Consider the following 14,265-nt stretch of genomic DNA (forward strand, 5'->3'; position numbering starts at 1 on the left):
ACGACTGACTCTATCCCCTTCTTCGGAAAGGATTTATACTGCAAATTTGTAAATTTGTATTTTATGGGAGAGAAGGAGAGGTTGGCGTACTCTTAAGTCCTGTACCCTACAGCAGTTATCCCAAACAAGGGGCTTATCTTGCACTGCTTTTAGCAGCCCCCCCCCCCTTTTTTTTTTTTTGGTCTCAAGGGAAACAGAATGATCCTCATTTATGTCTGTGTGAACAAGAATGAGAGATGTTTCCAAGCATTAGTAGTGTATAAGTAGTCCTCAGAATGAGTGAAGAACAGTATCCTCTAATATTTAGGTTTGATTAAAAAAACAACATGGAAGAATCTATATGATAGAAGAACAAATCTGTTGTTGTTTATCAACAAGCAATGGATGCCTTACTATAAATCTTTAAAAGAAACAGTTACTCCGATGCAAAAAACCCAAATCTGAGCCTCTATCAGATTCTCCATCAGATAAAGGATAACATTGGAAATAATTCATTCCCAAGCACTGAATTTTAACTGAAGTATAAACATCTGACAGTGCTTTGAATCCACCCAAGTGGAAGAAGTTCAGTAAAATTGTGGGTTTTCTTTATCTTTTGCTAGATTCCTCGTACCTGCCCTGTCTGTCTGCGCTTTCTCCTCAGAGGGGCAGCTTTCCTTCCAGTGTACCTGCGCTTTCTCCTGGGGGGGACAACTGTGCCACTCGTGCCAAACAAGATGATCCCAGACTCATTCTTGGTGCTGAAGGAGAGGTTGATTTCTGTGCCCATGTCAAAGGAGACAGGCTGCAGTTCCACAAAACCTGGCTTGGGGAAGCTAACAGTATAAATGTTCTGTAGGAAGAAGACGACAAGAAATTGCATTAGTAGGATTAAAAGCAAGAGTATGCACATGCATAAAGATTTCTTAACTAAAATAACAAACTATGTAATATAACTAGTGTGAAAAGATGGAAAGTAACAATAAACACTAAGCCATTTACTTCTCAAAGTGTTGTGCAAATACTAACTTACATTTATACATCTGACATCAGTAGAGTATTTCTGGAATCCTGTCTTACAGGAAGGCAAAGTTCCCGTCTTATTTTGGTATATCCTCTTGGATTAAAAACAACTGCTCACAGGTGGTTTTTTATATGAATGTTTTCCACTGAGTTAATACAGTGGGATTTTGCTTTTAAATCAATACAATAGATAACAACAGCCAATATGAACACAAACTAGATTCTATTATTTGTCAGGCATGCCCAGAAAATACTTTTCATTAATCAGTCATTATTGTTTCATCATTATTGCTTCACTAAGCACCACTGCTTTCTTGATGACTCGGGCTCATAAACAAAGCACTCGTTGTGTATGGCCCAACTCTTTGGACATTGGTAGCTGTTAACATAATTTAAAGAGCAGAATATGTCATCAAATAATAAATCGGTACATACTCCTGAAGATTTTCTGTCATCACTGCCAATTCATGTATTCTTCCAGCTGCGGAAGACCAGTCTATAGAAACAGTGACTTTTTCTAAAGTAACTCACCATTTTTTCAGTACAGTAGAACTGTTTTCAGGTTTAGAGATAATAGATTATGCCAGATAAAATCACTGCTGATAATGTTCACCTTTCTCTGAAACCTGAGAGCATTTAAATAATTGAGCATATATCCAGTCTTTATCTTCTGCTTTTACTTCATTTCTTAATTATCCTACATATCCTGTTCTGTACAATTAGAGTATTTTATTTAATTCCCCAACAAAATGGTTAATCCAATTAGATTTCATACTCTAAAATCTCAAGTGTTACAAAATAATGTGAAAAACAAAGTACTTCCTAAGATTCATAGCAACAGAAGAAAATGAACAAATGAACAAATATCCTTCTTTCCTATTCAGGAAAGAATCTAAAATAAAGGAAAACAAATAGGAACTTCTGTAAAAAAATTCTGCTGAAACCAAACTTGTAAGATTTAAAAGCATTTGAGCAATCTGGCCGTTTGCAGTTTAGCTTTATCACAAACTTGAAAACTTAAAAATGGCCATCTCATGACAGATCCATCTAGTCTAATATCCTCTCTGAGAGTCCTATTGTTGTGTGCTTTTTGCTCTGATGAAGGCCAGAGGTACAACTGATAAACACAGCAAAAGAGGGTCCTCGTCTTTATTTTGGCCTGGCCAAGATCCAGTCCCTGTTCAAAGGAAATTTTTAATGTTTTGTAGAAAAATGTTTGGAGAGCATCAGGTTAACAACAACTCACTTGGATTTACTGTAGTGGTAGCTGATATGGAACTCTAGATCATACATCTGCTGGCAAAACTATCTCCAATAGTATACATTTCCAGGGAAGAAATACAAACTACTTACGGGGAGACAAATGTCACTGGAAATATTTTTTTATATACGAAGACTCTTCTTTTCCATGGAAAATTACTATAGTCTCTCCCAAACTTAGGATCAGATTCCTTCGATTTTATATACATTGAAGGCCTCTTAATTAGAAGCAGCAATAATTGAAAATAAATAGACTTGAGTTGTATTTAAAGTTAAAATAACGACACCAATTTTGCACATTCTTAGTGATCAGTAAGAAATGTGCCTTCCAGCTCAGTGATAGCTCATAACAGTAAGTGCTTTACGTTTCTGTCCTAAAGGTGACTTTGTTTCAGTTACCCCCAAATATATGGTGATTTTCAAAGTACCTTAGGTGTTCTGTAGTGAATGATTTTATAATAACAATTTAAAAAAAAAAATCACTTAAATCCTTGGATTTTATGTGCATCAAAATTTTTAAGGTTTTTGCAATATTATCGCTGCCTAATTCTATCCTCATTAATGTCAATAATTCCCATTTTAGTCAGCTGAAACAAAGCTAGACCATTGCTAAGCATTTTAGAAAATCCTACCCTTTAGGGATAGGGATATCACAATTGGCCAGGGATCCCGTCCAAGAAGTTAGGATCTGGAAAACTGGTCTACTTGCTGATCAGACTCATTCATCTTTCTTTCTCTTAAATATAACTGTTCTGATTTTCAGGTTAGATCCCTATGTGTGTCTGAATATGCCTTATACAATTAATATGTTATGCCATAAAATTAGAAGCCAGAAAACGTTTATACCCATTAAACCCAAAATACATGGAAGTCAGACTAACCTCTAGCGTGCATCCTTTGGTTAGACCAACAAAATCAGGACTACTCAATATATTATATGGTGTCCTTGAAATTTCAATCTCTTTGAGGCAACCTGTATATTTCTTTAAGTTCACTTCAGGCCTAAAAAAACATGGGTTTTCAAAAATAATGTTTAGGGAGAACACAGTCAGCCAGACACACACACGTGCACTTTCAGATGCACAGATGCTTGATTTTTTTTCATAAATACACACATACACTCAAATGAATACATCTTGTTTTCTACCACCTATGAGCACATATTGCATTCTGCCTTGCATCACTCAAAGGTATAACAGGAGATTCATCTCATCTCCAATTGACAACAGTCCTCTTTGCCATTTTTTCTTTCTTTTTTTTCTTTCTTTGGTTTTTTTTTTGTTTTTTTTTTTTGGGGGGGGTTTTTTTTTTTTTTTGTTTTGGTAAAGGATTGCTGTCACCTTTGATGTTTAAATGCAGTGAGCTATGAAATAAGTAAGTAGTTGTTCCTTAGGCAAAGCAGAAAGATGCAAGCTAGGAAATCATAACAATAAAGAGAGAGCTTAACTAGAAGACAGATGTTTCATTCATCTTTTTGCATGTTAGATCCTAATGAAAGAGGAACTTCAGCAGCATACAAACACTTTGGGTAAAGTCTTTGCCAAGGTCTGAAAAAAATTTTCATTTGATTTTTTTTATGCTTTAGGAATTCTTTATGTTCAGGTAGACTGACATTTGTTTTCTATGTATTTTATATTCCCAGTATCTTTCCTTTGAAAACTGCTGTGTATTTTCTTATGACACAGCAATACATTTGACTTTCTCAGGCAGTTAAAGAAAACAAAAGACTTAGTTTTGTTACAGAACCTAATTATCCATCCAAGACAGGAAAATATTGTACTAGAATTTTAAAGTTCCATGGTTTGGCTCATCAGCTAGTTGACAGAAGAAATGAGAAAAGCCCTGAAAGTAACACCAAAGCTAGCATGCTTGAATGCAAAAGTATGATTTCCCAGGCCTGGGAACACCAGAGTGAGACCATAACTGCTAGCACATCTGAACCAGGCTTGCAAGAAGAAAAGTCTTATAAAGTCACTTCAGAGAAAAGTTGCCATTCATACCATGGAGAGTAAATCCAAAAAGAAAAAAAGCATTAGTTAATGCACTCACAATATCACCCATGAGTGTTTACTAGAATATCTGAATAATATGAACAGCTCAAAGAAAGAAAAATGAATATGGAAAATAAATAAGGAGTTAAAACATGAGGAGATAAAAAACCCTAACACTTCAGCTCCCTGGAAGGAAAGAAAAGAATATAAAGAATATTAATTACAAAATAAAACCATTTTGCACATGTACTATTCAGCTGCGTGTTTTGGTACTGAAAGCCATTCTTTGCATTATAGCCATCCTAGCAAGCGTGGTGTATTTGCTGGCTGGCAAATTAGCATCCTCTGCATAAGTTAATGCAAGCATCTGGTTTACTGAAATAATCCATATTCTGCTTTATTTACAGTCATGTAGTTATGGTCACCTTTGATTTTTGATTTTTTGTTTCCTAGCTCTTCCCCAGTTCCTTTATAGACTCATCTTCCCAGCAACAGAACAGTTTTGCCATATCATTGTCAGCAGTGCCCACAGTCTCCTGTCTTTGCCATCCAGATACCATTCATGTTCTTACACCCTTCCTGCCCTGGCCAGCTACAGACTGCCCTCATGCTGCCCCATTACAAGCAGTGGCTGTTATCTTATAATTCCCAACCCATATGAACTCTACATCCTTGCAAACATTGATGTTTTCTTAAGACTTCCTTTTTCCCTTGTTTCCTTCCAAAACATACAAAACAATGTCCAAGTTCATTCAGATCTTGCATAAATTCTTGGCCTTTTTTTTTTTTTGCCAAACTAGGATCAGTTTCAAGGGAACACAAGCAAAGATTATTTCCTCCCAAGCTCCAGAAATTTTTCTCAGGATCAGGGGTTGGGGGAGGTGAAGTTGCATTTTTTCTAATTCAAGCCAAGAATTAAGCTGCAAAACATAGTGAAGTTCAGTTCACATCTGAGTGTATCAAAGCAAAAGTAATGGACACAAATAGTTGCAAACTGAAAACACAGTCAGAAACAGGTGATCTGCCCTATCCCTCTCTCATCCTCCTGTTCTTAAACTCAGAAATGGCAAAATTCACAAAAATCTGCCCCTCACTTTCGTACCTTCCCCAGTAACTACTTCCCTGCCTCGGAGGGCAGCGCTCCTCACCTGACCCGGGACTACATTGCTCTTACAGCCTGGAGATCAGAACCAACCTCGGCAATACCGCTTGCCGCAGCTTTGCTTCCGCGGCATTCCAGTGTCAGAAACAAACACAGCTGAAGTAAGCAGCTGTGTGAAGAAAAGAAAAGTTGTTTGTGTAGGTGTGTGCACAGCGTGTAAGATGACAGTGTTAAGCACTTGGGAGCAGCTTTGCTTGTTGCAGCAGGAGCAACTCGCTGAATTAACAGCCTTAGCATAACAGCTGGTATAAATACTGCCCACACGCTGCTTCTGCGTTGCCGCCTGTGCTTTGAAGCTGCACTTACTAGACACATGCAAGTCATGCAAGTAATCTGATTATTTTTACCTTGCTTTCATACTAGGATGAGGGAGAAAGGGGAAAAAAAAACCCAAAAAAGTTACATTAATTGTAGCAAATTATACTTATTAGCACGGTTTAAATATTTCACAATGAAGCAGATATACATCATTTACAAACAACACAAAATAGATAGTGAGATTCTATATACACTATCAGGATATAATGATTAACAGGGTTACTCTGCAAACAGTTACCTTAAAATATAATATATATGAGAGCTTTTATAATTTTTTGCTATACTTGGTCATGACTAAAACCAAACCATGTAAAAGAATTCCGTAGAACTGACACAACCTGATAATTACAAAGTCATGGGTACCTCAGCATCTATTGTTTGCAGTAGCTCAGCTTTGCCCTAATCCCCCTTTCACTATTTTTTATTCTAATTTACCATAACGTTCATCTTGCCCCAGTGACTGATGAATCATAGCTGAAGGCAGAATGGTTGCCATAGGGCCAAGTAGCTGTGGTACACTGATTTTCTAAGCAACCACAAAGGATATGCTGGAAGATAATTGCTTCAGACATTTTGTTATGCACTGGTGTGATTTCACGATTACATAATGTAGTGTTATATTTCATGAGTAAAACAGATCTTAGATCTTTTTATTGCTGGGTGATTTGACATCAGAGGTCAGTTATTAACCTAATAAATTAACAAATATGTCCACTCTTTTAGTTGTGTAACAGCCTGTGGATTTATCACAACAGCTCCTTGTGCACAAGACCACTTCAAGGCTGTCATTATGCCACGTAGTTAAAGCTGACGTAGATTAATGGGCTTATTTCTCTGCTGCTCATCTGTTCATTGTAGCACAGAATTCTCTTGTTCTTGTCATAGCAAAACTGCTGAATATTCATTTAAACCTTAAGTAAGTTTTTTGGTCTATTTAAAACTATGTAATACAGTCACTAAATTAAAGTATCTGTTATCCCATTTCTTTAGTTTATTAAAGCTTAAGTTAAAGTTTATCAATAATATTATGCAATATTTTAAAAATAAATATTGGGAATTTTATTTGCATAAGAAAATCAGAATCAGGCTTGTGAAGGGAAAAGGTTGCCATATTGCAATCTACTTACATTAAATATATTAAGAGTATTGTATCATATACTTTAATTCCTGAATACAGGAGGAATTTAATCTAAAGAGAAACTTATGTCTACAAATAACTTTAAATGGTATCTAACACAATATTTTTATACATATTGAAAGTATACTGACCCTGATTATGTAAAAACATGCATACCCATTTAAGAGTAATCCCATGAGGAGTAGTTTGTAGTTCAATTTTTCTACTCATGCACAAGGTAAACACTTGTGCTTAATTTTGCGCTGATATGGAGCCATTTCTGTAAGTTTGAAGTCACGAATTCTATTCATCAAATAAAAAAAAATACTTAAAAAGTCAGCTACATCATGGTTCTTGCACAGCATCAGAAAGATGCACTGCACCGTTACTGCTACTTCCACTGCATTTGTTTAATGTGAGCTGCGTGAAATACATTGAAACCCACAACATGTACAAATAAAGCGTTGGTCTCCTGTGGCAATATATGGTACACTGGGAACTCACCATTCACTTACTGCAAATGAACTTGAGAAATAAATACAGAGAATAAGATTACGCTGCATTTACATCCCCTTAACAAAGCTAAAGAAAGAAATCGGTTTGAGCCATGTTACCTTAGATTTCTCAGGGTTGGCAATCCCCCAAAATATATTTTCTCATGCCCTTTTAAGTTGAGCCCAAAGTGGCTGCCGGTCGAAGTTGTTGCTATGGTCTCTTCTTCATTGGTGTCTATGTCTACAATTGATATGTTGGCTGGAAGAGATTTGAGATTGGTTTCAAAATATCAGACATGAACAATGATGTCTTAATGTAAGAAAAAAACCAGAGAAATATTTGGAGGGTTACCAGGTGAGGGGAGAGGCAAGGAGGGTTGTATTTTGCAATTCAGATACTGGATTTCCAAACTGTCAATTATGGGCAGGGGAAGAGACCTGCACTGTCCTCTGTTTCCATAACAACCTGAAAAGCTATAGCAATTCTGTATGCTTTATTTTTATATATTCTCTAAACCTGTTTCAATTTGGTATGTTCTTTGTGTCAACATAATTTGGAACTAACACTTCAGGATGAAGTCAAGACAGAAGAGATCATTTTACATTTAATTTGTGATTTCAGTCCAAAGGTTGTCACTTGAGCAGGATTTTTTAGTGTAAAAGTTTGTTAAGCATTGTCATTATGTGCCTTCAAGATTGGTGATCAGTCACTCTAAACCATTTTCAAACCCAAAGCAGTCAGATGCTGTCATGGCTAATCTCAGTCTGGAGTCAGAGATGCACTACATACAACCATCCTATTTAAATGCTCGTTCCATGTATATTTTTTAATGTATGGATTAATACAGAATATAAAGTTCAGTGAGAGAGACAAGACACAGTGAAAAATGCTGAGAAGCCCCCAAGGAAGAAAGGGATATTTTACCATAGTGATGCAAAGAAAGAGTTCTTCTCTTCTTCTTTCCTTCCCTTTTTTTTTTCTTCAGATAGTTAAATCCAAGAGATATCTTATAATCTCCCCCCCCCCCCCCCCCTTCCCCACCATCTACATACCTAAGAAATGCAATTAGCCTTTATTTTAACTAAAAAAGTGACCAGCCTGATTTCTGGTTAAAGATGAAATAGAGTGAGTTTGGAGATGAAAGACCTGTCAACCTCTTAGGAGATTTCAAAGGGAGGACTGGCTAGAAGAGGTAATGTATAATCCATGGAGAGGAAGGAGCGATGGGAGGATGGGAGGAAGTCTCCTCTGATCTGACAGAATCTCTCCCCACAGGTGAGTCTCTTGTAGCAGCAGCTGACTAAATAAATGCCTTAAAAGAGAGAAGAAATGTGCAAAACCTGAAACCAAACTACCGTTTTCAGGAGTTAAAGAGAATTGAATGGAGGATAGACTTTCCTGCTGTACCTTACTGTAAACAGATTAATTTTTCTTTCATTTCTATACCTATGTCTTCTTTATAAACACAGAATATGTTTGAATGGTATTAATAAATTACAATTATGTGACATTGTATTTTATCTTAATACCTCCTGAATTAAGTATGAACTAAGATAACTGGCTAGCAAGAAGGCATTACTCCTCTAAAGGTGCAGCAAATGTACAAGTGAGAGCTTTGAGTCTACTTCAGCCAAATGACAAGAGAGCGGGTCTGTGTTTGAGATGGGAAGGTCAGGTAGAGAGCTGGCACTGCAGTGGGCAGAGGAGGAAGAGTGTGTTCAGAGGCTTGTGGTGACCCTGAAGATTGAGAATGCAGTAAGACTTCAGGATATAAAGGCACAGAGAATGTCAAAGATGCCATAAAAAAGTCAATTTGGCTCAGGTAAGATTCTATCAGTCCTATACCTAGATTAAAAACAACAAAAAAGGGGTTTTGCCAGCATGGTAGTCAGCATTCTTTGCGATCTTATCAAATGCCACCATTTCATATTTTGCACTTGTAACAGGTTAAAGAATTAGTAGCACTTTTGAAGATGTTCCCAGTTGTTTCCATGTAGATTCAGATCATGGCACACTGCATATCATTAGGGAATATAAAATAGTTGTTGTGTTTGTCTGCTGAGATACTGTACTGTCAATACTGAAGTCATTGCTTTTTTAAGCACTTTGGGATATATGCTGAGCATGACAGGACTGTACAGCATGAAAGCTATTGCTGTCCTAACAAAGATCACGCAGGTTTGTTTTATGATTTTGAACAGCATCAGGGAACTGATGAAAAAGCTTCTTTTTTTCCCCACTCAGAAGCATTTTAGAACGTAACTGACATAACTGTAGAGCAGACATATGCCTGAAAATTAAGGTACCTGTTCCTAAAAGGCCTGTTTGACAGTGCAATCACTCACATGCAAGTCAACACACCTGTAATCTAAGCAAAAGAAGTTGCTAAGTCACTAGAGCTTTATAATTCCAGCATTTTGCATATCATCTTACCCATGATTAGATGGTTAGCTGTACTGCACAGGTAACTGGGAAAGTCATGGTGTTGACACCACAGGAACTCACCTTGCTTTTGAATTCTTGACAGGGTGAAAGATTTCCATTTGCCATCATTATGATTTTGGTTGCTGACAACAGAAGCTGTACCTGAACCCAGATCATAGCTGACTTTTATACGCCCACCACTGAGTTCTACACTCATGAAATCCTTCTGTTAATGAAAACGATAGATACACAAATTATGATTCTTGTTCACTTTGGTAAGAGGCATATGACTTTAAATAAACACTTTCTTTTCCTGGATGGCAACAGACAATTTTTTTCCAAGCTTTTTAAAAAATCTACTTAGGCATTTACTGCCCAGGACTGTAATGTACAAAAGTCTGCTGCCAACAAGTTCTTTTTTCCACTTTTCTTCTCCTTTGGATTGCTAACTTAGTTGGAATTTTGCTAACAACTTAGCTGGACTTTCGATGGCTTGTCTGTACTTTTATTTTCTTAGACTGAAGACAGAAATACACATTATAATTACCTGAAACTAATGCTCAGCTTTAAGTGTACGTCTGTAAATACAGTTAGTGCATTTACTACATACCTCAGCTAGATTTAAACTTGCAAGGTAGAAAACGAGAGTAGTAAAGATGGTAAAATGGGCTTGTTTTACCAGGGTTTTCAGAGAATAATCTGTACTGATGGAGCAACAGAGAGCTGTTATTCTCATCAACCACTGGCACCAATATCTAAGCAGTAACTGAGGATGGCTGACTGGAGCAATGGTATATGCTGCACTATCTACAGAAAAAGAGCTGGCAGGATACAAAGAGCAAAACAAATACCCAGGTAACTGGACAGCATGAACAGCATTAAGTAAGTAATGGTGGAACTATGACCCAGAACATGAATGTACCGGAGAAATTTTAAGTTTAATTATCATTTTGCTCATGGCCAGGTCCACCTGTGCTCAGACCTAGGGAGAATGAAAATACTTTACCATGTGCTGAATACTTATGCAAAACGGTGATAATAATGTTATGTATATGAACATAAATTTATGTTAAGAAGAAAAGAGTAAAATTTAACAAATTCAGTATTTTAAATGCTTATGCATGTCTATCCATGCGTCACTAGAAAAAGCATCCTCAAAGTTTTTATACAGTGGGACAATATCTTAAGAGACAAATTGTATCACGGACCTGTTGCCTTCCAGTTCCTAGTGTTTTTCAGAAGTTCAAGTTTTTAGTTAATAAGTTCTTTCTAGAAAACTACATAAATGAATAATAATTATACAAACCCATCTAAAATAATTACATTAATTATACTTTCAATATTCAATTATAAAAATTAATTAGGAAAACTACTTCATTATCATAATAAAATGTTATCTTTTACTATAGTCAGTCAGAAGGAGCACCCCCCTCCTTGATAATTTCAGCAATTCTGATAATTTTTCCCAAAATATAGGAATCTGAAATAAGACTGATTTACACAAACACAGTTTTTGTAAAATAGTGAGTGCTCAGTAATTCTTTAAGACATCGGTGAGAGCTGCTGTACATAATTTCTGGCCCATATGAAAAGGCTAAGGAAAGGACTGTTCCCAGTCAGGCGTGCAAATCAATCTGGATCAGAGATGCTGAATTTGAGTTAGTCCTGATTCATGTGAGGATCTGGCCAGATGTCTTTATAAATAACTTCTCCCTGTTATCCACACACATTTAATAGTGTGTGTGAATAAAAACCTTGAACAGCTTTATAACTAATGTTTCTATTCTCTGTTTTAGCTGTAAAAGGCACCATTTGTAGACCCTGTAGAAACATCATCACCATTGCACCCTGTTTACTGCACCATTCAGTTTCCCTTTAATGCCACTCACATTAAACACAACCTTTTTCTTCGTAACAGTAGGACTTCTAAGACTTGTCTCTTCCCATATTCTCCCTGCCCTCACACTACGATATTTTAAACTATGAATGTACAACCACAGCTGACAATGTTTGCACAGGTAAACATTTGGGATAAATGAAAATTAATCAAAAATTTCGGAAAAGCTGGAGTTCCCCTCAGTCTAACATAATGCTCCCCAGTCAGTAAACACTAGGCAGTCAGCTTCCACACTATAACATTATCTTCGCTTGGCCAGCACTGAACCAAGCAATAAATGTCATACCAGGACAGTGCTACATCAAACTACTATTTGTTTTCATAGTATGAAGAATTCAGCCACTGCAAAGATGCCATGAAATCTGTAAGGAGCATGGAGGTTAGCTGGTTGTTCTTACCAAGTCATCAGTAGCAAGATACATCAGCAGGGCGTTTGATGCAAAGGTCCTGAATTTGAACATGACTGTGGAAATATTGGGGTTCCAGCGGATCGGGCGGCTCACCATGGCGTAGCTGTCACCATCGAACTGGACCGTCCCTTCACCGTCTGCCACCTGTGGGCTGAAAAGGGGCAATGCCAACCATTTTCCTTTGCCGCGTGTGTTTAAAAGAAAAAGAAGTGAAGGGCTAGGGGAGTGAGGGGACACTTCTTGGCAGTCTTCCTGAACTTGGTTTGATTTCATATCAAACCTCTGTTCTGACAAGTGAAAAAAAGTTTGAAAACTTGCCTACTCTTAACTTCCCTGACTGGGTCTACAATTATTTTACCTAATGCAATGTGAGCTCTATACCATATACTGATACTGCCAAATTTACTTAAAAAAAGGAGCATCTAAGACAACCGTGCTGCTTTCATGCAGTGGGTCACTGTGAAAGCCATAAACAAGGATGTGAGAGACCTAGAGTCTGTCTTCTTTACATGATAATTCCCAGGACTGGGCTGTAGTATCAGGTGGTGCCTCTGTATAAGGGCCCTCAGCTTTTGAAGCTGAGACATGGCACAGGAAAGTGTTTAAGATTAGTTTGGTGGGAAAGAGGAATGAAGATCACAGCTCTCGAAGGACAAGGACACATCTGGACAGGAAATAACTTACGTTGTTTTAAAATTCCTGAAGAGATTTCTGAGCCTACATAGACAAATCCTGGTCCTGCCTGGATGGGCCATTTACTTTACCTGGAACCACAGGTCACTGACAGGGACAGGATTTCCCATTCTCTTTCAAGAATGGAAACACCTTTCTCTTGTGGGGGTCTCTGCTCACTACACTGGTGGCTGTGAAAGCCACCTTGAAGGACCTCACTCTGCCCCATGCTGCGTAAGAGGTGCAGGCACCCACACCACAGCTGTCCATGAGCCAGACTCAGTCCCACTGTGGATCTCACCCTCTCTCACGTTTTGACTAATCCTGGTTACTGGTTAGCAGGAGTCTTTCCATCACAGCACTGTTACACTGACCACATTTATGACCCAGATTGGGTGGTTCCCTTCTTGGTGTCATTGCAACCTAACTTCGTATTTCCTACAACTCTCAGCGCTGCATACAGACCACAGCTGTCTACTGGAACTTGATGGCTGCTGTGGAAATTCCTGCTGCTTACCACAGAACACAGTGTCAGGTTCCCAAAGGAGCAAGAGAAACACTCAGTGCTTTACTTACCTGACAGCACATCCTTTGCAGTCACCTTCAATATCCCTGAAATTCCACAGTCCTATGGGCTTGCTGTCTAGAAAGGTTTCACCCATGCAGCCAGTGAAAGTGGTGACTCTTACAGCATCTGACTTCTGCAACAGAAAACACAAACTTCATTAGAATTCAATTTGATCTACTGTGTCTGAAAGCATAACTCATATGAAAATCACAAATACCAGAAGATGCTTCTTATTACTTTAAATATCAAGAGTAATATTTAATCTGAGAAGCCCTCCTATCGAACAACTGATCTGCAAAAATGTGAGCTAAACTTTGTAACAGTCAGAATGGAAAAGCGCATTTATATTTGAGACTCTGGGGAAGGCCTAAGCAGAATGTTTCCTGAAGAACAAGGAGCTGCCCTGGCTTCCATGTCACCGTCCTGGCTATTCAGAGAGCTGCCCGCTCCCACTTGTTCAAGGACTATCTGGGTTTTTGTTTAAGACTTCATAGAAAGGACTATGAGGAATCCCCTACAATCCAATATGCAAAGTGTTTCTACTGTACTTAATGCTCAAAAGCCTGGAAATTGAACAGATCGTCCAAGCTGAAAGACCAACTGTGAACTCAACTGGCTACACCTGTAAAGTTCATGCTGACTTTCGGATGCAGAAAAAAGTGCAGATGGCAAAGCAATTAAAACTCATATCCCATCAAAACTCATTAAGCTAGGGTCACGCACATGGGGTAACGCTCATTAGATCATAAATGGTAACATGATCAAGGTAGTAATACTTGACAGTACACAGAGTACTCAGCTCAAAATTATCGTTCTAAAAATACCTAGTTTCATTTAAATTTCACTTCATCAATATGAGCTGATTGAAAATCTATATACTTAGCTATTTGAGATAGACAAGCACCTGCTGTTTTCCATACAGCAATTACAAATATTAAGATCTTGCAAG

The 14,265-nt window shown here is 37.7% G+C and overlaps 1 protein-coding gene across 1 annotated transcript in view; it reads right to left on the minus strand.

The window, feature by feature from the left end:
* Positions 1–14,265, minus strand: part of LAMA2 (laminin, alpha 2) — a 282,120-nt gene that overhangs the window by 23,369 nt on the left and 244,486 nt on the right. Inside the window, exons 49-56 of the mRNA XM_010575039.1 lie at positions 13,325–13,449; positions 12,065–12,227; positions 9,851–9,995; positions 7,465–7,603; positions 5,763–5,774; positions 3,144–3,264; positions 669–832; positions 614–626 (exon numbers count right to left, since the gene is read on the minus strand). Coding sequence (XP_010573341.1) covers positions 614–626; positions 669–832; positions 3,144–3,264; positions 5,763–5,774; positions 7,465–7,603; positions 9,851–9,995; positions 12,065–12,227; positions 13,325–13,449 — 882 coding nt within the window. The remainder of the gene's footprint in view (positions 1–613; positions 627–668; positions 833–3,143; positions 3,265–5,762; positions 5,775–7,464; positions 7,604–9,850; positions 9,996–12,064; positions 12,228–13,324; positions 13,450–14,265) is intronic.

The sequence above is a fragment of the Haliaeetus leucocephalus genome, unplaced genomic scaffold (genome assembly GCF_000737465.1).
Source record: "Haliaeetus leucocephalus isolate CR32 unplaced genomic scaffold, Haliaeetus_leucocephalus-4.0 Scaffold450, whole genome shotgun sequence".
Taxonomy (NCBI): domain Eukaryota; kingdom Metazoa; phylum Chordata; class Aves; order Accipitriformes; family Accipitridae; genus Haliaeetus; species Haliaeetus leucocephalus.